The following is a 25,501-nucleotide window of genomic DNA, read 5'->3' on the forward strand; positions in this document are numbered from 1 at the left end:
TTTTTGTAATTTGATGTTTTGCTGAAAGATGAGCTAATTACTGAATCAAATAAGCCAGTGACAGCTGTCAGAGAAGACCGCAAATATTTAAGGACTTAACCATTGATCTCGAATAACCTTGTCTTAATGGTGACACGTCTGATATACAGTACTGTACAGAATTTGTAATGAGTTGCAGGTGTTTTCAGTCAGCAAAAGACATTCAACAATTTTTTTCTAACAGATTCTTCAACAATGTCAATTTTATCAATAGGTCTAGGTTGCAGTAACTGTACCAAAGATTATGTTTGTATCCACAGAATACACCTGTGTTTTTGCTAAGTAAGATTAAATAGTAAAAACAAGACCTTACAGTCATTGTTTATTGAATCAATGAAACAACTTGGACACTTCAGAGCACAGTAAACATAAAAAAAGGAAACGTACACTCAGTGCGAGCCAATGCGTGTACTTGAGCCTTAAGAAATTGGACATCAACACACAGTGAGGACCAAATGCAGTTTCATATCAAAATAAGACCCTACTAACTTTAGTTCTTCTGAAAAGCAAATGCTGAAAGCTTAGAAGGATCCACCACTTTTTTCTTCTTGGCATTGTTTTCATCTGCTTCTGCCTGACCAATTTCATTTTCTACACCTCCACCTGCTTTGGTTCGTTTTCTCTTCTTCAGATCCATCACGTCACCAGCTGGGCCTTTTGCTTGCTCAGTCCATGCCTGAATGAAAGAGGGCATGCACATGTTAATTATAAGTCCATACAAAAGAGGGAAGTGCGCATCTGTTTGGACGCAGGCTCCATGACGATGAGTGAACGCACGCAGGAACACTTAGGCATGCAGTTGGAAATTGCATCCTGTCATGTATAATCACAATTGACAAGTTGCCTCTCTTTAGGCCCACTGGCTCTCATCCTCTTCTTACTCACCCCGCGCCTCCTCTCTGAGCAGAGACAAAATAAATTACTTTCCTGAACAGTAGACAGCCCAGGATGAATCATCAGGCCTGATGACTGGACCAACACACACGCTGCACACTTCACTTCCTGATAAACCTATGTATTGTACATGAAAAGCAGCACACACTATTTGAAGAGACCACGCCTCAAAGTTGAGTTTTAAAGGGTTATACCATTCAAAAAGATATTTATCTCCATTTGTTTATATGCCTGTGAGTGAGCGCTTATTACATTTCATGTGAAGGTTTTTTGTGCTGCTACAACTAAATCCAAATTAAAAAGATATTTCAATAAAAAAAATGAAAGTAATCGCCAGGTTGTTGGATAAGAGTAACTTAAATACTATAATTTCTAAATCCAGCAATCACTCAAACAGATAAAGCATTTGCTTGTTTTGTTTATCTAGTAGGGATGTGCATTACTGAAGCCACCACAATGTCTTTCAACACACTATCAGTACATTTAAAATATGTAGGAAAGGCAACTCCCGATGTAATATGACAGAACTTGATACCATAGAGCAGTGGTCTCAAACATACGGCCGCCGGCCAGAACCGCCCCGTCGGGGGGTCCAATCCGGCCCGTGGGGATGGAGAACACATTCACTGCTATTTTTCAATAAAAGTAATTTTTGTTGCTAATTTTGTCCACTGGCGGGTACACTGACAACACTTAAATGACATGGATGCATTTGTGAAGGCCAAAAAATGCCATGTTTCAGGAGCACACTAAAATAAAATGTTGTGCCATGTTCACACTGAAAATAAATACCTCCTGTAGAAATGTTTTACGACATTGAATATTACAAAATTTCAGTCAAAAGGTTCACTTCAAAAGAGGTTGGTTTGTTGGAACCTTTTTTTTTTTCCATGGACTGCCAGAACTTAAATTTTTATGTATACGTTTACAAAGGATGCGTCACTGAATGAATGGTGCACGCTCACAGATTCATCATACTGTTGAAATAATTTTTGGTTAAAAATTTCAAACTGCTCATTTGATTTCCAACAAGATAATAATGAATAAATGTGAATATTTTCCGAAAGTACTTGTAATTATTTGCACCAAAACAATGGGGAAAGTTTTGAATAGTTGTTATTTAAGGATTTTTAAGCCACCAATATTCTGGTCCGGCCCTCTTGAGATCTAATTGGGGTAAATGTGGCGAACTAAAATGAGTTTGGCACCCCTGAGTGTAATACATAGAGTGTAATACGATGCAATGCAATGTAAAAAAATAAATACAAATAAAATAAACAACTTGCCTTGGTAACATTCAGGAAGAAAAGAAACCTGACAAATTGATGAAAATGTATATGACCATTAATTTTCTTTTTCCGCATCCTCCGATGCAACGCCAAATGCCCTTATGTCTTCCCTCACTATGTCCATCAACCCTCTCCCCCTCCAGTTGTCTTGTCTTGCAGCTTCCATATCCTCCCTACAAGTATACTAACTAGCTCTCCTCTGGACGTGTCCAAACCATCGAAATCTGCTCTCTCCAAAACATCTAACAGTGGCTATCCCACTGATGAGCTCATTTCTAATTCTATGTAACATTGTCACTGGCGAGAGAGAACCTCGACATCTTCTTTTCCGCCACTTACAGCTCTGCTTCCTGTCCGCAGTGTCAAATCATCATGGCTGGCCTCACCACTTTCATAAATTTCGCCCTTCATTCTAGTAGAGACTTTTATCACATAACACACCTGAAACTTTCCTCCATCCGTTACAACCTGCTTGGACCGATTTCTTCACCTCCTTACCACACTCACCATTGCTCTGGACTGTTGACCCAAAGTATTTAAAGTCCTTCACCATCACTATCTATCTCTTCTACCTGTTGTAGTCTTACTCTTCCCACTTCAGCCCTCTCAATCATACATATACAACCCCAATTCCAATGAAGTTGGGACGTTGTGTTAAACAAATAAAAACAGAATACAATGACTTGCAAATCATGTTCAACCTATATTTAATTGAATACACTAAAAAGACAAGATATTAAATGTTGAAGCTGATAAACTTTGTTTTTATCAAATAACCATTAACTTAGAATTTTACGGCTGCAACATGTTCCAAAAAAGCTGGGAAAGGTGTCAAAAAAGACTGCGAAAGTTGAGGAATCCTCATCAAACACCTGTTTGGAACATCCCACAGGTGACCAGGCTAATTGGGAACAGGTGGGTGCCATGATTGGGTATAAAAGGACCTTCCCTGAATTGCTCAGTCATTCACAAGCAAAGATGGGGCGAGGTTCACCTCTTTGTTAACGAGTGCGTGGGAAAATAGTCGAGCAGTTTAATGACAATGTTCCTCAACGTACAATTGCAAGGAATTTAGGGATTTCATCATCTACGGTCCATAATAACATCAAAGGTTCAGATAATCTGGAGAAATGACTGCATGTAAGTGGCAAGGCCGAAAACCAACATTGAATGCCCGTGACCTTCGATCCCTCAGATGGCACTGCATCAAAAACCGACATCAATGTGTAAAGGATATCACCACATGGGCTCAGGAACACTTCAGAAAACCAATGTCAGTAAATACAGTTCAGCGCTACATCCGTAATTGCAACTTGAAAGTCTAATATGCAAAGCAAAAGCCATTTATCAACAACACCCAGAAACGCTGACGGCTTCTCTGGGCCCAAGCTCATCTAAGATGGAGTGATGCAAAGTGGAAAAGTGTTCTGTGGTCCGAGGAGTCCACATTTCAAATTGTTTTTGGAAATTGTGGACGTCGTGTCCTCCGGGCCAAAGAGGAAAAGAACCATCTGGACCGTTATGGACGCAAAGTTCAAAAGCCAGAATCTGTGATGGTATGGGGCTGTGTCAGTGCCAATGGCATGGGTAACTTACACATCTGTGAAGGCACCGTGAATGGTGAAAGGTACATACAGGTTTTGGAGAAACATACGCTGCCATCCAAGCAACGTCTTTTTCATGGACGTCCCTGCTTATTTCAGCAAGACAATGCCAAACCACATTCTGCATGTGTTACAACAGCGTGGCTTCGTTAGTAAAAGAGTGCGGGTACTAGACTGGCCTGCCTGCAGTCCAGACCTGTCTCCCATTGAAAATGTGTGGCGCATTATGAAACGTCAAATACGACAACGGAGACCCTGGAAGCTGAAGCTGTACATCGAGCAAGAATGGGAAAGAATTCCACCTACAAAGCTTCAACAATTAGTGTTGTCAGTTCCCAAACGTTTATTGAATGTTGTTAAAAGAAAAGGTGACGTAACAGAATGGTAAACATGACCCTGGCCTAGCTTTTTTGGAATGTGTTCTAGCCATAAAATTTTAAGTTAATGATTATTTGCGAAAAACAAAGTTTATCAGTTTTACATTTAATATCTTGTCTTTGTAGTGTATTCAATTAAATATAGGTTGAACATGATTTGCAAATCATTGTATTCTGTTTTTATTTATGTTTAACACAATGTCCCAGCTTCATTGGAATTGGGGTTGTATATTCTGCTCAGAATCTTTATTTGCCATGTCAAAAACTCACAAGGAATTTGTCTCCGGTAGTTGGAGCTGCTCTAGTACGACAACAGACAGTCAACTGACAGTGAATACTTTTGAGACATAAAAACACAGTCACTGAGCAATAAAAGGTTACCAGTAATGTGGCAATCACTATTATGATTCACTATTATGACATCACTATTATGATTATTTTTTTACAATTGTGCAAATGATGCAGAGTCCTCGAGCAAATGAGAGCAGTTTGAAATGACTCATAGAACAATAGTCTGGTGCAGTGACCATTGTGCAAATGGCGTAGCCGTAGAGACTTCAAGAAATGTATGCAGTTTAAAGTGACTATCCATTCATCCATTATCCGAGCCCCTTATCCTCACAAGGCTCGCGGGAGCGCTGAAGTCTATCCCTGAAGTCTAGCTCAGGACAGGAGAGGATGTTCGTATAAGGCTTGCTTGAGGTATGTTCCCGTACTTTAAATACGATACAGCTCGGAAGCAGGCAACAAAAAGTAATGTAGCCTACCAAGCTAAGTGCTGGCGGTTGTACGTAAACATGCTGCCGTTCTGTCGAATTATGCTCTAAAATTTCGATGTGGGTGAAGTAATTAATTTCAATAAAGTAATGTAATTGCGCGGCACGGTGGACGACTGGTTAGATCGTCAGCCTCACAGTTCTGAGGACCCGGGTTCAATCCCCGGCCACGCCTGTGTAGAGTTTGCATGTTCTCCCCGTGCCTGCGTGGGTTTTCCCCGGGCACTCCGGTTTCCTCCCACATCCCAAGAACATGCATTAATTGGAGACTCTAAATTGCCCGTATGTGTGACTGGTTGCTTGTTTGTATGTGCCCTGCGATTGGCTGGCAACCAGTTCAGGGTGTACCCCGCCTCCTGCCCGATGACAGCTGGGATAGCCTCCAGCACGCTCGCGACCCTAGTGAGGAGAAGCGGCTCAGAAAATGGATGGATGGATAATTTGATTGCATTAAGTTAGCACCCGTTATTTCTGTTATGTTGTAATGTTGGTTTGACCTCCATCCATTTTCTAACGCTTATCAGAGGTCGGGTCGCAGGGCCAGTAGCTTTAGCATGGACGCCCAGACTTACCTCTCCCCAGCCACTTCATCCAGCTCTTCCTGGGGGATCCCGAGGCGTTCCCAGGCCAGCCGAAGGATGTAGTCTTTCCAGCGTGTCCTGGGTGGTCCCCAGGGTCTCCTCCCGGTGGGACGTGCCCGGAACACCTCACTTAGGAGGCATCCGAATCAGATGCCCCAGCCACCTCATCTGGCTCCTCCCGATGTCACAGCTCGTGACCATAGGTGAGGGTAGGAACGTAGCTTGAACAGTTAATCGAGAGTTTCGCCTTCCGGCTTAGCTCCTTCTTTACCACAACGGATCGATACAAAGTCCGCATCACTGCAGATGCTGCACCGATCCGCCTGTCGATCTCCCGTTCCATTCTTCCCTCACTCGTGAACAAGAACCCAAGATAATTGAACTCCTCCACTTGGGGCAGGATCTCATCCCCGACCTGGAGAGGGCACGCCACCCTTTTCCGACTGGGGACCATGGTCTCAGATTTGGAGGTGCTGATTCTCAATACTGAGGCCACCAAACCGGACCCCCGCTACGCCTCGGCTGCGCTTAGAAATTCTGTCCATAAAAGTTATGAACAGAATCGGTGACAAAGGGCAGCCTTGGCGGAGTCCAACCCTCACCGGAAACGAGTCCGACTTACTGCCAGATATGCGGACCGAACTTTGACTCCGGTCGGACAGGGACCGAACAGCCCGTATCAGGGGGTTCGGAACCCCATACTCTGGAAGCACCCCCTCCAGGACACCCCGAGGGACACGGTCAAACGCCTTCTCCAAGTCCACAAAACACATGTAGACTGGTTGGGCGAACTCCCATGCACCCTCGAGGACCCTGCGAAGAGTGTAGAGCTGGTCCACTGTTCCACGGCCAGGACGAAAACCACCTAAATTCGGTGGAATTGAGGAGGTCTTCGAAGTATTCTCCCCACCGGCTCACAATGTCCCGAGTCGAGGTCAGCAGCGCCCCATCCCCACTATACACAGTGTTGATGGTGCACTGCTTCCCCTCCTGAGACGCCGGATGGTGGACCACCTAAGGCGCCAAGGTCCCCGCCTTTGGCCACCACTCAGCTCGCACTGCACCCGATCCCAATGGCCCCTCCCACAGGTGGTGAGCCCATGGGAAGTTGGTTTGACCTGACTGATTATAATACACAATCTCACGAGAGCAGTGATTTCCAACCTTTATGGAGCCAAGTAACATATTTTGCAATTGAATAATCTCACGGTAATAATCTCAACAAACAAAAATGTCACAAAAAGTGGATACGTTAATTACTCTATGTACTTCCTGCAATCTAATAGAAGACCATTCATTTGTTGTGTCACTATGCCTCACTAGCATAAATAGATAAAGATACATTATTTATTGTAAATATAATTTTTTGAGCAATTAAGTACACAAGTATATACAGTAAATGAACAGGTCTTTAAACAGACACATTGCCCCATCTTGTGATCGGATCGGTGATCGTTTATCGTTTTTTTAAACTCGCTGATTGGTGATCGGCCTCAAAAATCCTGTTTGTGTAAAGCCTAATATTCTCCTGTACACGGGACATTTTTATGCGCCTGGACCTGCACACCTTTCTTCTATGTGGATTCTCCCGTCGAGACGTAACCTGGGAAAAAATGCGCAAACCCCAAAGAGGTGTGATACATTGACAACTGAGGCTGGCTGTAAATCAATAATAATAAAAATAATACATGACACATATAGTGCTTTTCTTGGCACTCAAAGACGCTTTACAATTGCACACATTATTTATTCACTCCAGTCACACCTAGTGGTGGCAAGCTACTTGCGTAGCCACAGCTGCCCTGGGGCAGTCTGACAGAAGCGTGGCTGCCATTCTGCGCCTACAGCTCCTCCGATCACCACCATACATCCAACTGCATTCATTCAAACAAAAGGCGGCGGGATATGCTTCTATAGCAACGAAAAATGGTGTACGGACGTCACAAAGCTCAGCACACACTGCAGCCCGCATTTGGAGTCGCTGTTTTTGAACTGTAAGCCATTCTACTCACCGCATGAGTTCGCATCATTCATCCTCACTGGAGCGTACATCCCGCCTCAAGCTAACACGAACGCCACACTGCTAACGCTCGCCGAACAAGTCAACGAAATTGAAAAAAACCACCCGGACTCACCCCTCATTATTCTCAGGGACTTTAACAAAGCTAAACGACTCTAGATCAGTCTGGCATGCATTCCAATCGCTGACTAATTCCAAGCGACGATCCCTGAGAACAAGCTGAGAACAACAGCACACGAGCCAACGACTTGAATACCTTCGAACTGAAGATTTGAAAAGGACACTTTCACACCCCACACTCATCCGGCCGCACCCCCGACCACAATCACACCTCTGACTTCTGAGTTTACCATCCACGAACAGGATGTGAGACGCATCTTCAAACAACAAAAAATTAAAGCGGCAGGCCCAGACCATGTGTCCCCATCCTGCCTCAAAGTCTGCGCGGACCAGCTCGCGCCAGTCTTCAATAGACCTCTGGAACTGTGCGAAGTACCATCCTGTTTCAAACGCTCCACCATCATTCCAGTCCCACAGAAACCTGCAATCTCGGGTCTAAATGCCGACAGGCCTGTCGCCTTGACATCTGTGGTCATGAAGTCCTTTGAACGTCTCGTGCTGGACCACCTCAAGAGCGTCACAGGTCCCCTGGTGGACCCCTGCAGTTTGCCTACCGAGCGAACAGGTCTGCGGATGATGCAGTCAACATGGGACTGCACTTCATCCTTGAACACCTCGAGAGTGCAGGGACCTACGCGAGGATCGTGTTCGTGGACTTCAGCTCAGCGTTCAACACCATCATCCCTGAACTCCTTTCATCCAAGCTTCTGCAGCTCAGCGTCTCACCTGCCATCTGCCAGTGGACTCACAGCTTCCTGACGGGCAGGACACAGCAGGTGAGGCTAGGAGAAACCACCTCATCCACACGCAGCATCAGCACTGGGGCGCCCCAAGGTTGTGTCCTCTCCGCTGCTCTTCTCGCTCTACACGAACGACTGCACCTCAGCGCACCCGGCTGTCAAACTCCTCAAGTTTGCAGATGACACCACTGTCATCGGCCTCATCAAGGACGGTGACGAGTCTGCATATCGACAGGAAGTGTAGCGGCTGAAGCTGTGGTGCGGCCGACACAACTTGGAGCTGAACACGCTCAAGACTGTAGAGATGATCGTGGACTACAGGAAGCATCCTTCGCCACAGCTGCCCCTCACATTGTCCAGCTGCCTTGTGTCAACTGTCGAGACCTTCAAGTTCCTGGGAATTACAGTCTCTCAGGACCTGAAGTGGGCGACCAACATCAACTCCGTCCTAAAAAAGGCCCAGCAGAGAATGTACTTCCTGCGGCTTCTGAGAAAGCACAGCCTGCCACAGGAGCTGCTGAGGCAGTTCTACACAGCGGTCATCGAATCAGTCCTGTGTTCTTCCATCACAGTCTGGTTTGGTGCTGCTACAAAAAAGGACAAACTCCGACTGCAACGGACAATCAAAACTGCAGAAATTATTTTCGGTACCCCCCTACCCACCATTGAGGACTTGCACGCTGCCAGAACTAAGACAATCCATCCATCCATCCATCTTCTACCGCTTATCCGAGGTCGGGTCGCAGGGGCAGTAGCTTTAGCAGGGACGCCCAGACTTCCCTTTCCCCAGCCACTTCATCCATCTCTTCTGGGGGGATCCCGAGGAGTTCCCAGGCAAGCCGAAGGATGTAGTCTCTCCAGCGTGTCCTGGGTCGTGCCCGGAACACCTCACCAGGGAGGCGTCCGGGAGGCATCCGAATCAGATGCCCCAGCCACCTCATCTGGCTCCTCTTGATGTGAAGGAGCAACGGCTCTACTCTGAGATCGTCCCGGATGACCGAGCTTCTCACCCTCTCTCGAAGGGAGAGCCGACACCCTGCGGAGGAAACTCATTTCGGCCGCTTATATACGGGATCGCGTTATTTCGGTCACGACCCACAGCTTGTGACCATAGGTGAGGGTAGGAACGTAGATCGACTGGTAAATCGAGAGCATCGCCTTTCGGCTTAGCTCCTTCTTTACCACAATGGATCGACACAAAGTCCGCATCACTGCAGACACTGCACCGATGCGCCTGTCGATCTCCCGTTCCATTCTTCCCTCACTCGTGAACAAGACCCCAAGATACTTGAACTCCTCCACTTGGGGCAGGATCTCATCCCCAACCTGGAGAGGGCACGCCACCCTTTTCCGACTGGGGACCATGGTCTCAGATTTGGAGGTGCTGATTCTCATCCCAGCCGATTCACACTCGGCTGTGAACTGCTCCAATGAGAGTTGGAGGTCACGGCTTGATGAAGCCAACAGAATCACATCATCTGCAAAAAGCAGAGGTGCAATACTGAGGCCACCAAACCGGACCCCCTCTACGCCTCGGCTGCGCCTAGAAATTCTGTCCATAAAAGTTATGAACAGAATCGGTGACAAAGGGCAGCCTTGGCGGAGTCGAACCCTCACCGGAAACGAGTCCGATTTACTGCCGGATATGCGGTCCAAACTCTGACTCCGGTCGTACAGGGACCGAACAGCCCGTATCAGGGGGTTCGGTACCCCATACTCCCGAAGCACCCCCCACAGGACCACCCGAGGGACACGGTCGAACGCCTTCTCCAAGTCCACAAAACACATGTAGACTGGTTGGGCGAACTCCCATGCACCCTCGAGAACCCTGCCAAGGGTGTAGAGCTGGTCCACTGTTCCACGGCAAGGACGAAAACCACACTGCTCGTCCTGAATCTGGGATTCAACTTCCCGACGGACCCTCCTCTCCAGCACCCCTGAATAGACCTTACCAGGGAGGCTGAGGAGTGTGATCCCCCTGTAGCTGGAACACACCCTCCGGACCACCACTCCAGTCTGCCAATCCAGAGGCACTGTCCCCGATGTCCACACGATGTTGCAGAGGCGTGTCAACCAGGACAGCCCTACAACATCCAGAGCCTTGAGGAACTCCGGGCGAATCTCATCCACCCCTGGGGCCTTGCCACCGAGGAGCTTTTTAACCACCTCTGTGACCTCAACCCCAGAGATAGGAGAGCCCGCCTCAGAGAACTCAGACTCTGCTCCCTCATGGGAAGGCGTGTCGGTGGAATTGAGGAGGTCTTCGAAGTATTCTCTCCACCGGCTCACAACATCCCGAGTTGAGGTCAGCAGCGCCCCATCCCCACTATACACAGTGTTGATGGTACACTGCTTTCCCCTCCTGAGACGTCGGATGGTGGGCAAGAATTTCCTCGAAGCCGCCCGGAAGTCTTTCTCCATGGCCTCACCGAACTCCTCCCATGCCCGAGTTTTTGCTTCAGCGACCACCAAAGCTGCATTCCGCTTGGCCAGCCGGTACCCATCAGCTGCCTCAGGAGTCCCACAGGCCAAAAAGGCCCGAATGGACTCCTTCTTCAGCTTGACGGCATCCCTCACCATTGGTGTCCACTAACGGGTTCGGGGATTGCCGCTACCGCAGGCACAGACCACCTTACGGCCACAGCTCCGGTCGGCCGCCTCAGCAATGGAGGCGCGGAACATGGTTTACTCGGACTCGATGTCCCCCGTCTGCCCCGGAACATGAGCAAAGTTCTGTCGGACGTGGGAATTGAAACTCCTTCTGACAGGGGATTCTGCCAGACATTCCCAGCAGACCCTCACAATACGTTTGGGCCTGCCACGCCGGACCGGCATCTTCCCCCACCATCGGAGCCAACTCACCACCAGGTGGTGATCAGTTGACAGCTCCGCCCCTCTCTTTACCCGAGTGTCCAAGACATGCGGCCGCAAGTCCGATGACACGACCACAAAGTCGATCATCGAACTGCGACCTAGGGTGTTCTGGTGCCAAGTGCACGTGTGGAGACCCTTATGCTTGAACATGGTGTTCGTTATGGACAATCCATGACGAGCACAGAAGTCCAATAACAGAACACCGCTCGGGTTCTGATCGGGGGGGCCGTTCCTCCCAATCACGCCCTTCCAGGTCTCACTGTCATTGCCCACGTGAGCATTGAAGTCCCCCAGCAGAACGATGGAGTCCCCAGCGGGAGCGCTCTCCAGCACCCCCTCCAAGGACTCCAAAAAGGGTGGGTACTCTGAACTGGTGTTTGATGCATAGGCAGAAACAACAGTAAGGACTCGTCCCCCCACCCGAAGGCGGAGGAAGGCTACCCTCTCGTCCACCGGGGTGAAACCCAACGTACAGGCGCCGAGCCAGGGAGCAATAAGCACACCTGCTCGGCGCCTCTCACCATGGGCAACTCCAGAGTGGAAGAGAGTCCAACCCCTCTCGAGAGGACTGGTACCAGAGCCCAAGCTGTGCTTGGAGGCAAGTTCAACTATATCTAGTCGGAACTTTTCGACCTCACACACCAGCTCGGGCTCCGTCCCTGCCAAAGAGGTGACATTCCACGTCCCTAGAGTCAGCTTCTGTAGCCGGGGATCGGATCGCCAAGGTCCCCGGCTTCGGCCACCGCCAACTAAGACAAGAGCGTGCAAAATCCTCTCGGACCCTCCGCATCCCGGTGACCAGCTCTTCCCTCAGGTAGGCGCTACCGATCAATGCAAACTAGAACTAGCAGAGATTCCAACAGCTTCTTCCGTCTCACAATCAACTTTCTTATCTGTTGTTGACCAATACGGACCACTCATGCCACAGTAGCATCTGCTCCATTTGCACACTGATTGAGGAGTATCTGCAACATTTGCACAACCAACATTGTCCCAGATTATCGCGCTACTCGTCACTTTAAACTGCATACACTCCTTGAAGTCTCAGCGCCCTTTGCACAATGGTCATTGCACCGGACTATTGCAATGTTTTTCATTCGAACTGCTCTAAGTGCTAGAGGACTCTGCATCTTTTTGCACAATTGTCAAAAAAAAAATAATCAAGAAATAAATATATATTACCAGATTACTAGCAACCTTTTATTGTTCAGTGACTGTTTTTCTCAATGTCTTTATGTCTCAAAAGTGTTCTCTGTCAATTGACTGTTGTCGTACTAAAGCGGCTCCAACTACCGGAGACAAATTCTGTGTGTGTTTTTTGGAGATATTTGGCAAATAAAGATGATTCTGATGATTCTGATTCATCGGCAATGTGGGTTAAGTGTCTTGATTGAGCGTGGAGATTTCCGGGAACATTATTGAAATCAATGAAAAAAATAAAGCACACTTTAAATTTGAAAATACCTTCTGAATCATATGTATAATCGGTCAGTCGAGACGTACGCATTGCCTCAGCTCAACCTACACTTTAAAAGAGTTTTTAAATTATTTTTTATTTAAGGGTCTATGCCTATGGCTTTCCAGATGAGTATTAGTATTTGTATTTGCAAGTATTTGTATTTGCACCATTGACGCATTTTTAACATAGACAAACAGATACTGTATAAACAAGTAGCGCTGCACTATTACGGCCGAAATAATAATAAAAATTATTTTGATCAATATTGTAATCATAATTCCATCCATCCATCAATTTTCTGAGCCGCTTGTCCTCACGAGGGTCGCGGGCATGCTGGAGCCTATCCCAGCTATCATCGGGCAGGAGGCGGGGTACACTAGTTGCCAGCCAATCGCAGGGCACATATAAACAAACAATCATTCGCACTCACATTCACACCTACGGGCAATTTAGAGTTTTTTCAATTAACCTACCATGGATATTTTTGGGATGTGAGAGGAAACCGGAGTGCCCGGAGAAAACCCACGCAGGCACGGGGAGAACATGCAATCTCCACACAGGCGAGGCCAGGGATTGAACCTGTAACCAGTCGGCCACCGTGCCGCCGTAATCATGATTATTAATCACAATTATTCTTCATGTTAGTGGAAGATATTTTTATTGAACTACTTTTATATTTTTCAGTTCAAAATGAATCTTTAAATAAGAATAAATGATAAAGAAATGTACCCAAAAAAGTTTACTTTAGCAAGGGCTAACTGAATAAATGTGCTATTACTAAGTGCAATCAGGAATTGCAACTTAATGGAAGCAAATACAGTTAATGCATAGAAGGCAATAACATTTGGCTGCAAGCACCGACTTTTCATTTGAAAATTCCCGTGGTCTATAGAGTGAATTGTCACGGACTGTATGTCTCCGTTGTTCTGCTTGACCATTGGTCAGTCGTGCACGGTCACAATCAGCAAAGAACCTGAGAGTTGTGATTTCCCACTCCATTTATTTTTTTTCATTGCGGTCAGGCCAGCCGAAAATTTGAAGTCAAGGCATCTGCTTCAACGATTGTTAATAGTGTCTTACTGTGACATGCCTCCTCTCAAACCAATGTGCTGATAGCCAAAATAAAAGCTTCATATGTTATGACATCCATTTTAGGCTTTTATTTTGAAGTTGGCACCGGAGGGAAGTGCCAGAGCTTAACGAAGCTTTAACTAAGAGTTTGCCCCCTGGTGGCTGGCTGACGATGTTGCGGGCATTGCTGCAAATCAAGCACTTTTCATATACAGCAGTTTCTGCATTTTAAATGTAAAAAAAAATAAAATATTTGCGGACGATCAGGCTCATTTAATCGTGGCAGGCAAAATCGATCACGATTAAAATTGTATTAATACACTAGCATATATTCTTCAAACTGTGAAAAATGAGTGATAATATTCGATCCTGACTTCTAATTTCTTTGGTATTGCAAGTGTGTATCTCATTGTGTGCACCACACTGCCCTTCTGAAGACATGCACAGCAGTTACCTTATGTAACCCATTGGTTAATACTAAATGGGTCAGTTTTTCCCCTCATACAGCGGCTGAAATAACTTAACACGTCACCTTTTTTCCTCACTAAATATATTTCCAAAGGTGCCATTGACATGAAAATTTCATCAGCTGTCGGGAACAACCCAAGTAATCCATATATACAAAGAAAGTAGAACAAATAAGATCAGAAATTATGTTGTGTGTAATAATGTGAAAGGAGACAGGGAGAAAGTATTGAACACATGAAGAAACTGAGGTGCAAAAAAACATGGAAAGCCAAGACAACACAAACTCTATCAATAATCAAACAGCAATCCAGCCTCTTGTCAGTGCAAATGACTATCAGCTGGTTCAGTCCTAATTGATGGCCTACAAAATTGTCTCATTGCCAAGGTGTGAGTCAAGACACATCTCATGATGGGTAAGAGCAGAAAGCTGTTTCAAGACCATCGCAAAACTTAACAATGGCATCGGTTACAGGTGCACATCTAAGCTTCTGAATGTACCAGTGAGCACAGTTGGGGCCATAATATGCAAGGGGAAAGCCAATCACACCACGATAGATAGAACACAGGACTGATTCGATGACCGCTGCGTAGAACTGCCTCAGCAGCTCCTGTGGCAGGCCGTGCTTTCTCAGAAGCCGCAGGAAGTACATTCTCTGCTGGGCCTTTTTGAGGACGTAGTTGATGTTGGTCACCCATTTCAGGTCCTGAGAGACTGTAATTTCCAGGAACTTGAAGGTCTCAACGGTTGACACAAGGCAGCTGGAAGTGAGGGGCAGCTGTGGCGAAGGATGCTTCCTGAAGTCCACGATCATCTCTACAGTCTTGAGCGTGTTCAGCTCCAGGTTGTGTCGGCCGCATCACAGCTCCAGCCGCTCCACTTCCTGTTGATATGCAGACTCGTCACCGTCCTTGATGAGGCCGATGACAGTCGTGTCATGTGCAAACTTGAGGAGTTTGACAGCCGGGTTCGCTGAGGTGCAGTCGTTCGTGTAGAGAGAGAAGAGAGGACACAACCTTGGGGCGCCCCAGTGCTGATGCTGTGTGTGGATGAGGTGGTTTCTCCCAGGCTCACCTGCTGTGTCCTGCCTGTCAGGAAGCTGTAAATCCACTGGCAGATGGCAGGTGAGACGCTGAGCTGCAGAAGCTTGGATGAAAGGAGTTCAGGGATGATGGTGTTGAACGCTGAGCTGAAGTCCACGAACAGGATCCTCGCATAGGTCCCTGCACTGTCGAGGTGTTCAAGGATGAAGTGCAGTCCCATGTTGTCTGCATCATCCGCAGACCTGTTCGCTCGGTAGGCAAACTGCAGGGGTCCAGCAGGGGACCTGTGACGCTCTTGAGGTGGTCCAGCACGAGACGTTCAAAGGACTTCATAACCACAGATGTCAAGGAGACAGGCCTGTAGTCATTTAGACCAGAGATTGCAGGTTTATTGGGGACTGGAATGATGGTGGAGCATTTGAAACAGGATGGTACTGCACAGTTCCAGAGATATATTGAAGATCTGAGTGAAGACTTGCGCGAGCTAGTCCACGCAGACTTTGAGGCAGGATGCGGACACATGGTCTGGGCCTGCCGCTTTGTTAATCTTTTGTTGTTTGAAGATGCGTCTCACATCCTGTTCGCGGATGGTCAACGCAGAAGTTGGTGGAGTGCTATTGGTCGGTGGTGCGGCCGGGTGGGTGTGAAAGTGTCCTTTTCAAATCTGCAGTAGAAGGTGTTCAAGTCGTTGGCTAGTGTGCTATTGTTCTCAGCTTGGGGGGGATCGTCGCTTGTAATTAGTCAGCGATTGGAATGCATGCCAGACTGATTTAGAGTCGTTAGCGCTAAACTGTTTTTCCAACTTTGCTGCATAGTTCCTCTTTGCAATGTTAATTTCTTTAGTCAGCTGGTTTCTAGCCCGATTATACAGGGCCTCGTCCCCACTCTGATATGCGTCCTTAGCTTGGCGAAAGACACTCCAGTCTGTGCAGTCTGAACAGCTTTGAAGTTCCATCTTTGCTTCATTGGTCCACTTTTTCACTGTAGGCTTTGCACATTTAAGTTCTTGCCTGTATGTTGGTATTAAGTGAATTAAGCAGTGATCAGACGAGCCCAGGGCTGCACGAGGTTTAGCACGATATGCGTTTTTTAGCGTAGTATAGCAGTGGTCTAAAATTTTATTTTCCCTGGTCGGACAGTCGATGTGCTGCTTGTATTTAGGGAGTTCGTGGTTGAGTTTAGCTTTGTTAAAGTCCCCGAGAATAATGAGGGGTGAGTCCGGCTGTTTTTTTCTCCATTTCGTTGACTTGTTTGGCGAGCGTTAGCAGTGCGGCGTTCGTGTTAGCTTAAGGCGGGACATACGCGCCAGCGAGAATGAATGATGCGAACTCATGTGGCGAGTAGAATGGCTTACAGTTCAAAAACAGCGACTCCAAATGCGGGCTGCAGTGTTTGCTGAGCTTTGTGACGTCCGTACACCATTTTTTGTTGATATAGAAGCAGATTCCGCCGCCTTTTGTTTTCCCCGATGAGTCCATGTCGCGGTCTGCTCGGTGAATATAGACGCCGGGAAGCATGAAAAAAGCCAGGTCTCCGTAAACCACATGGTGGCAGAAGGTCCGAAGTCTTTACTGGTCTTTAACAGGCGATGAAGCTCGTCCATTTTGTTGGGTAGGGAGCGCACATACTCAAGGTGGATCGACGGGAACGCCAATCTGTATCCTCTCTTGCGGAGTTTCACCTGGATGCCGGCTTGGTTCCCTCTGTGGCGTCGCCTCCGCCTCCATGCGCCAAAAACCGCGGATGCCGCTCCGGTGAGTAACTCAGGGAAAAAACTGAGCGGATTTGCGAAAGTTGGTGAAAGAAAGTCCGGAGTAGCCTCCTTGATGGTTAGCAAGTCTCCCCTTGTGTAAGTGAGTCGTGTAATGTCGCCAAAGACAAACGAAAAACACAAAAACTAAAACAATACTACAGAGCGCGTAACCAAGGTGACCACACTGGTCGGCGCCATCTTGGATCAGTATCCAAAACATATTGCCAAGGAAACCCTCAAACAGTTTCAAAGAAAAAAAATAAAGCTGCTAGAATGGCCCAGCCAATCACCTGACTTGAATCCAATCGAAAATCTAATGGAAAGAACTGAAACTCAAAGTCCATAAAAGAAGCCCACGGAACCCTCAAGATTTGAAGACTGCTTGTGTGGAAGAATGGGCCAAAATCACACCAGAGCAATGCATGAGACTAGTTTCTCCATATAGGAGGCATCTTGAAGCTGTCAAAAGCTTTTGTACAAAGTATTAAATAAATACCAGTGCGCGTTCAATACTTTTCCCTGTGTCGTTTCACATTACACATAACTTACAAATTTCTGATCTTATTTGTTCTACTTTTCTACTTTCTTTGTATGTATGTGTTCTACTTTCTTTGTATGTATGTGTTTCATGTCAGTAGCACCTTTGGAAATATATGTAGTGAGAAAAATGGTGACGTGTTAAATACTTATTTCATCCGCTGTACCTATTGATGCTGATTATTGTTCTCTGGTTGAGTAATATCACTTGATCAAGCCTTTATTAACATTCCATACTAAAAAATAAGCAAATTATGCATGATTAATACTGAAATCGGATTGGACAGATATCGGTATTGGCCAAAACTCAAGGCTGCAATATCGGTATTGGATCGGAAGTGAAAAAGTTGGATCTGAACATCCCGAGTAATTTCTCTTACTACTGTATTTTTCATAATGTGTCTTTCTACATGGTGACCAATGTAGCAAGTGATGCAGTGGTGCCAACTTAATGACTTGATTCCTGTATTTGCCGTATATTTAGACCCTTCTGACTCTTCCAAAAAACTAAAAAATAAAGCAACAGCGACAAATCTTTTTCCATTATTATCAGACTCCCTCCCAGATGCAGTCAAGAGTGCAAGATCCTCACCCCCTGTGTGTTCAGACTGCAAGTGATGCACACTTGCGTGAGGCCAACACTGCCTGATTTGAGCATCGACTCATAGTGTGTGCTGTGTTTGCACATCGCATGTATAAAATAAAGAAGGTAAATCCACGGAGAAAATCACAACCAGAGACCACTCAATTCTGTTGTGGAGGAAAAACAAGGAATTATCCCTGAAGTCTAAGTATCCCTGGTGGCGCCTTGAGCAGGAACAACTGGATAAAAAATGCTTGATCTGACAAGAAATCATTTAAAAGCTTGAGTATAGCTAATTATAATTTATGAGTTAGAGCCCTGAATATTGTCAGCTCAAAAAAGGCAGTCTATTGCAAATATGTAAAAATATATATTTTTTTAGTATATTTGAATAAATTATGGAATTACTTGTGAAGGGAATATAGAATACTTTATATTCTAATATGTAATTCTAACTAGTTTGGAAGAGAATGTGTATTGGAGTATAGGAGTATATTGCAGGAAGGCCCCCATCGGGGGGTATTTGGCCCACATCAGGGGGTATTTGGAGACAGATGTCAAGGAAGAAAGGAACTGCGGGGAGCCACTATAAACATTGAATGCAGGAGACATCTGCAGGGGGCGTCTGGAGCCAGATCAGATAGTCATCATTCGGCTGAACAACGATGACGTCTGATTACGGACCAATCAGACGACAGCGATTCCATACTCGCCTGTTTGAAACATTGTATAGGTCTGGGGTAGAGTCAGATAGTTTTTGTTCGACTACTGTATCTGCTAAGGATAAGATAGGGAAGTTACGAACCCAGAGCTCTGCAAAAAGTATAGACTCCTCTGTCAGGAATAAATTGGTTGTTTTTTATACATTGTTGTGAACGAAGTTCTTTCACGAAAACGATCATGCTTGGAACCACGGAAGTTAGGAGATTTTAAAACACAGGTTCCTTCAAATGGTGACCGTGACTAGATCCTGAAGGAACATTAGATAAAAAGACAGAGGAGCGGACAGGAATTCAGTTGGACTGCAAATCTCCCCGGTGCACCGAAATAAAAAAGGTGAGCGGAAGCCTGTTTGAGTATATCACGAATTCTGCACATTGGAAATGGCGAAATTTGGGAGACTTGTGGTACAGTTGTTTTGTTGTCAATAGTTAATAAGACGTTGTGTTGTTAAAATTGCATAATTAAAGGTCAGGGTAACGGAGGACCTGACGTCAGGGTAACAAGGGACCTGACAGACCAGGATGAGAGAAAATCCTGGAAGTAGGGTAACAAGGTACCAACTTGTCCCGTCGTAGACTGACTTGAAATCGGACGCGGTTTCAAATTGTAACGTTTCGGTAGACGGGGATTTTGGGACCCCCAAAAACCGATTTAGAATAAGATGAGTGTGCCACCAAAACTCTGGGTTGTGAATTGGACAGTCGAGTGTCGAGGTAATGAATGTGATATGTGTCAGATTTGTGGATTGAAAGAGAAAGGGAGAAAAAGAAACAAACAGGACTAAGAAATGTGTGGGCAAAGTGGAAAAGAAAAAGGAATGTAAGTTGTTTCACGTAACAAAGAGGTTATTCTGAAAGGGAAAAAAAGATGAAGGAAAATTTGGATGCTGCAGGGTGGAGAGAGAAAAGAGATTTGAATAAGAAAATAGAAGAGAATGAAAAATTGAGTAGAAAAATTTATGATATTTGTCTGGCGTGCCCTGCCATGGCAGCTGTTCAGCGAAAAAAAAAAAAAAAAGCGACAAATTCCCCCGCTAAATACAATTTACGGACCTTTCCGAAAACGGCCCCAGTGACGTCACTATAACCGGCATTGCCGGTCAAGGGAGCGGCTCAAATGGCAGACCAATTGTAGAGGGGAAATAAAACTCCTATCAATTCCGCACGAGCCCGCATTCAAAAAGGTGGGTAAATATGCAAAAATTGTCTTTAAAAAATGTTGAGTTTTTACAGAAACGGCTGCCCGGACTGGCTGCTGTTGGTGTAATTTGGATCCAGGGGCTGAAAAAGTTGACGGACAACATGAGCCTGGCGTGTGGTGACATAGTGAGACTGATACACGCCTGTTGCATTTCGGTTCACCAATCGGATGATATTTTGATACGGTCGGGTCTGAATAATGTCGAACCTGAAATTTTATTTGCCCCTTTTGCTCCTATAGTATTTGCTGTGTGACATGTTCCCGTCCTCTTCCCCAACGGTGCCGAAGCTTCCGGACTTCAAACCTCTCATGGATCCCAGTTCTCACTTCGAAAATTGCATAAGTATTTGGACAGATGAGACCGGGTCACATCCCTCCCGTTTAAGGGAGGCAAATGTTATTTATTGAATAGCTTTACTTGACACCTTGATGGTTGAAGTTAGGACTGAACTTTTTAAAGACCCTGACCTCATGAAAGGGGGAGATAGCTTCTTTAACTGTCATGTGTCACACCATTTTAAACATTTTGTCGACAGAAAACACAAATCATCAGATGAGGTAATGGACATGCAGGAACAACTTTTGAAGCTACAATTGGCCCAGGCCCGTAAAGTGGCCATTAAAAAAAAATAACAATAATTAATTAATTAAAATGGAAGCAGAAAAACAGATGTGGATGGCGCAGGGGTCAACGAGGAGACGAGGCGGGAGTCGTGACAGAGTACACCAACGGAGGCAGGGGAAGCCCTTGCCGACCTCCAACGGACCAAGCGTGCTTCAATTGTGGTCAGTATGGACACTGGGATTGCCAATGTGCTGTTTACCCAATAATTCAACAACGACCTCCAGTGGAACCCGGAGAGGCCACACCTCAAAGAGGAGGCTACAAAGCTTCACGAGGGAGAGGTGGGCGCGGCCCGGCAACAGCATCAGGCTCCACAGCAACAAGAGCCATCTCGCCAGTACTACTGCGATGAGGACTGGTCCGAATGCCCAATGAGCCCGGAGCCAGGGGACGGAGGAAAGACAGAGCCTCTGAACCCCGCTAAGGGAAGACAACCACCTGAATGAGCTGTGCAGGGATGCCCATGAGTCTGCCGATTACGACACCATTAAAGACTGAAATTGCTGGACAGACACATGAACATCAGTTTGTCCTCATGAAAAAAGGGGCTCCAGTGAACATGATGGGCAGAGATCTGCTTATCAAGACCAGGGCTACCATCCCTTGTAGCCCAGATGGACTGACGATACGGTTCCCCGATGGGACCATGATGAACTGTGGACAGAGGTTGTCCTCCAGATGGAACATGATACAACACGAACTTCCGGAAGCAACTGCTGACATATATTGGGCCCGACTAAAACCTGAAACAAAGGAGGGAGGCGGAGTTTACTCGGCCTTCCTGCGGTGGAAGTCCTGGATCGAGTCTCTTGCCCCCCATCGTCCTCCAATTGACCCTCTCCATCTCACACTGTTTTATGATAAAAATGACGATTTGGTTTATAGGGAAGCTTTTGAGTCGATACAGGAAGAAAATTGGAGGCTCAATAGTACAGGAATTTACATAGGAAAACAAGGTGTGGCGGCTGCGACCCATGGTGAGAAAATGCCATTTGGCAAACGATTGGCAACAAGATCAAATACCCAATGTGTTGTACTCTCCGAGTACTGAATGTTTTTGTATTCAAGGTACCATGGTGGACGGAGGGTTGTTGGCGCATGTGACTTTAGCGCGATTCCATGGCAGAGAATCTCGGACCATGAGGACGCCGCACAGCTGTTGAGCTCCCTGCCGGACTCATTGTGGTCCGAGGGTCCCGGAGATGGGGGTCTGTGTACATCCGTGACTCTGGTAACATTCGAGGTAAACCCGACTGCTTTTGTTAACGTGCCGTAGTATCCTTGTAAACAAGAGGCCATAGAAGATATCGCGGAAACCCAAATTCTGAAATCCCAACGCTTTGGTCCATAAATGATGTTATGAAACCCTCCGCTCAAGCTGCAGAACTGCTGGCCATGTGCAGGGCACTAGAGTTATCTGAAGGTCAGTGTGTTATGATTTATTCTGATTCGGTGTATGCGGTAGGATGTTTGTTTGTTGATCTGGCTGCATGGAGGCGACAGGGTTTTGTTACGTCCACTGGTGACCCAGTGGCCCACGCAGAGCTGATTCAACGACTGAGTGAGGCTATTGATAGGCCGGTGGAGGTGGCTGTGGTCAAGTGTCCAGGACATGCGAAAGCGGGCACTCTGGTAGCCCGGGGGAATGGCGCAGCGGATGCGATGATAAAGGAGGCGGTGCCAAAGGAAGACAAGCGTAAGTGGCAAGAGACAGGTGCTGAGTATGATGACAAGGAGAACCTAGGAGACTGATGTTACCTACAGGAAATTTATGTGTCAATGCTGAACAAGCTGCGCTTTTGGTGGCACCCTGATCTTCTGCGTAAGGTAAAAGATTTTTGTGTTTTTTTTTTTGTGATCCATGTCATGATTTCAGTGTTTGCCCTACAACGAAGAGGGAATTGACACACTGAGATGGGCCGAGGCCCGAATTAATGTGGTGGTAGTGGACCGAACCGACAATGGTGGTCCCAGTCCAAAGCATAAGAATCAGAATCAGAATCAGAATCATCTTTATTTGCCAAGTATGTCCAAAACACACAAGGAATTTGTCTCCGGTAGTTGGAGCCGCTCTAGTACAACAGACAGTCAATTTACAGAACACTTTGGGGACATGAAGACATTGACAAAAAACAATTGTGCAAAAAGATGCAGAGTCCTCTAGCACTTAGAGCAGTTCGAACGACTAATATTGCAATAGTCCGGTGCAATGACCATTGTGCAAAGGGCGCTGAGACTTCAAGGAGTGTATGCGGTTTAAAGTGACGAGTAGTGCGATCATCTGGGACAATGTTGGTTGTGCAAATGTTACAGATACTCCTCAATCAGTGTGCAAATGGAGCAGATGCTACTCTGGCATGAGTGGCCAGTATATGCAAATAGTGCAGCATGGCGAGACAACTACAGTGAGTGCACTAGTAATACATAATTGGCCCCACAGAAATGTGACAACGAACTTAAGTCAAAAAATTGCCAGCTTGTTGTAATGGAATTATAGGTTAGGTGTTTAAGAAGTTGATCGCAAGAGGGAAGAAGCTGTTGGAATGTCTACTAGTTCTAGTTTGCGTTGATCGGTAGCGCCTACCTGAGGGAAGGAGCTGGAAGAGCTGGTGACCGGGGTGCAGACGGTCCGAGAGTATTTTGCATGCCCTTGTCTTAGTTCTGGCAGCGTGCAAGTCCTCAATGGTGGGTAGGGGGGTACCGACAATCCTTTCAGCAGTTTTGATTGTCCGTTGCAGTCGGAGTTTGTCCTTTTTTGTAGCAGCACCAAACCAGACTGTGATGGAAGAACACAGGACCGATTCGATGACCGCTGTGTAGAACTGTCTCAGCAGCTCCGGTGGCAGGCCGTGCTTTCTCAGAAGCCGCAGGAAGTACATCCTCTGCTGGGCCTTTTTGAGGACGGAGTTGATGTTGTTTGCCCACTTCAGGTCCTGAGAGATTGTAATTCCCAGGAACTTGAAGGTCTCGACGGTTGACACAAGGAGCTGGACAACGTGAGGGGCAGCTGTGGCGAAGGATGCCTCCTGAATTCCACGATCATCTCTACCGTCTTGAGCGTGTTCAGCTCCAGGTTGTGTCGCCCGCACCACAGCTCCAGCCGCTCCGCTTCCTGTCGATATGCAGACTCGTCACCGTCCTTGATGAGGCCGATGACAGTGGTGTCATCTGCAAACTTCAGGAGCTTGACAGTCGGGTTCGCTGAGGTGCAGTCGTTCGTGTAGAGAGAGAAGAGCAGCGGAGAGAGGACACAACCTTGGGGCGCCCCAGTGCTGATGCTGCGTGTGGATGAGGTGGCCTCCCCCAGCCTGACCTCCTGTGTCCTGCCCGTCAGAAAGCTGTAAATCCACTGGCAGATGGCAGGTGAGACGCTGAGCTGGAGAAGCTTGGTTGAAAGGAGTTCAGGGATGATGGTGTTGAACGCTGAGCTGAAGTCCACGAACAGGATCCTCGCGTAGGTCCCTGCACTGTCGAGGTGTTCTAGGATGAAGTGCAGTCCCATGTTGACTGCATCAGGTACTTATTAATAATTCTCGGCACATTTTCTGGATGGCCCAAAGGCTATCCTTGTGCAAAAGAAAACGTGCCGTCTGTCGACAAAGCGCTGGTTAACCATTATATTCCGACGTATGAGTTTCCACGAGTAATCAGATCAGACAAGTGATTCTACTTGTCCCAAACATGTCCTGCGCAAGGCCTCTATTGTAAAACAAAAAAACAAAAACGTGGACTAAGTGTGAATGGTATAAATATTCGGTGCGATACGTTTTATAAATTGTGTACACAATATAAAGTAAACCTTAGAACTTTGATGAATAAAATTATGACTATATATGTAAAAAGTTATTAAGCGCTTCAAAGGGTACCCATTATATTTATTCACTAAATAAATAAGGCATACATATTGTATGTATAAATAGGTATGCATATGATATACTGGAAGATAAATTAAATAATAGATAAATTTAGGCGTGTACCCGGCGAAGGGATCAAGCCAGAGTGGCATCGTGACTTTCTATTTCCGGGTCAGCAGAGCGGACCAGAGCGGCTCTGCATGCCTGGGATAAAAGCCTGAAAACAGTACGGGAGGTTTTTTGTGTAAGAAAACGCTTCGGAGTTTGAATAAATGACGTGCAAGTTGCTATCTGACCTGGTGAATGGGATTTGATATATCTTAGAGAGTGGCGGCACGGTGTACGACTGGTTAAAGCGTCAGCCTCACAGTTCTGAGGACTGGGGTTCAATCCCCGGCCCCGACTGTGTGGAGTTTGCATGTTCTCCCAGTGCCTGCGTGGCTTTTCTCCTATTTCCTCCCACATCCCAATAACATGCATGGTAGATTAATTGGAGACTCTAAATTGCATGTAAGTGTGAATGTGAGTGTGAATGGTTGTTTGTGTGTGTCCTGCAATTGGCTAGCAACCAGTTCAGGGCGTACCCCGCCTCCTGCCCGATGACAGCTGGGATAGGCTCCAGCACGCCTGCGACCCGCATGAGGAGAAGCGGCTCAGAAAATGGATGAGTGCTTAAAAGAGCCCTTGAAGTGAGGGTGCACCAAATGGTTTATGACAGGACACAGGCGTCCTCAGCTGGGGGGGGCGGGGGGAGGGGGGGGCAGGGCAGGGAGATTTACAATAGGATCGTTTAATTAATGCAATGGATAGAAGCCTGGTCTGTAGTGGTCTAGGTGGTATGGTTCAACCAATAAGTGTGCTGTGTTCAGTTTT

General features: G+C 46.6%; 1 protein-coding gene across 6 annotated transcripts in view; it reads right to left on the reverse strand.

Annotated features, from left to right (window-relative positions):
- Window positions 1–348: 348 nt before the first annotated feature.
- wdhd1 (WD repeat and HMG-box DNA binding protein 1) overlaps window positions 349–25,501 on the reverse strand; it is a 113,500-nt gene continuing 88,347 nt past the window's right edge. For all 6 annotated transcript variants that reach the window (XM_061704018.1, XM_061704027.1, XM_061704052.1 and 3 more), the window contains one exon: window positions 349–715. In XM_061704018.1, the coding sequence (XP_061560002.1) occupies window positions 530–715 (186 nt within the window). In that variant the 3' untranslated portion in view covers window positions 349–529. The remainder of the gene's footprint in view (window positions 716–25,501) is intronic.

This window comes from Phycodurus eques, chromosome 2 (assembly GCF_024500275.1).
Source record: "Phycodurus eques isolate BA_2022a chromosome 2, UOR_Pequ_1.1, whole genome shotgun sequence".
In the NCBI taxonomy this organism is placed as follows: domain Eukaryota; kingdom Metazoa; phylum Chordata; class Actinopteri; order Syngnathiformes; family Syngnathidae; genus Phycodurus; species Phycodurus eques.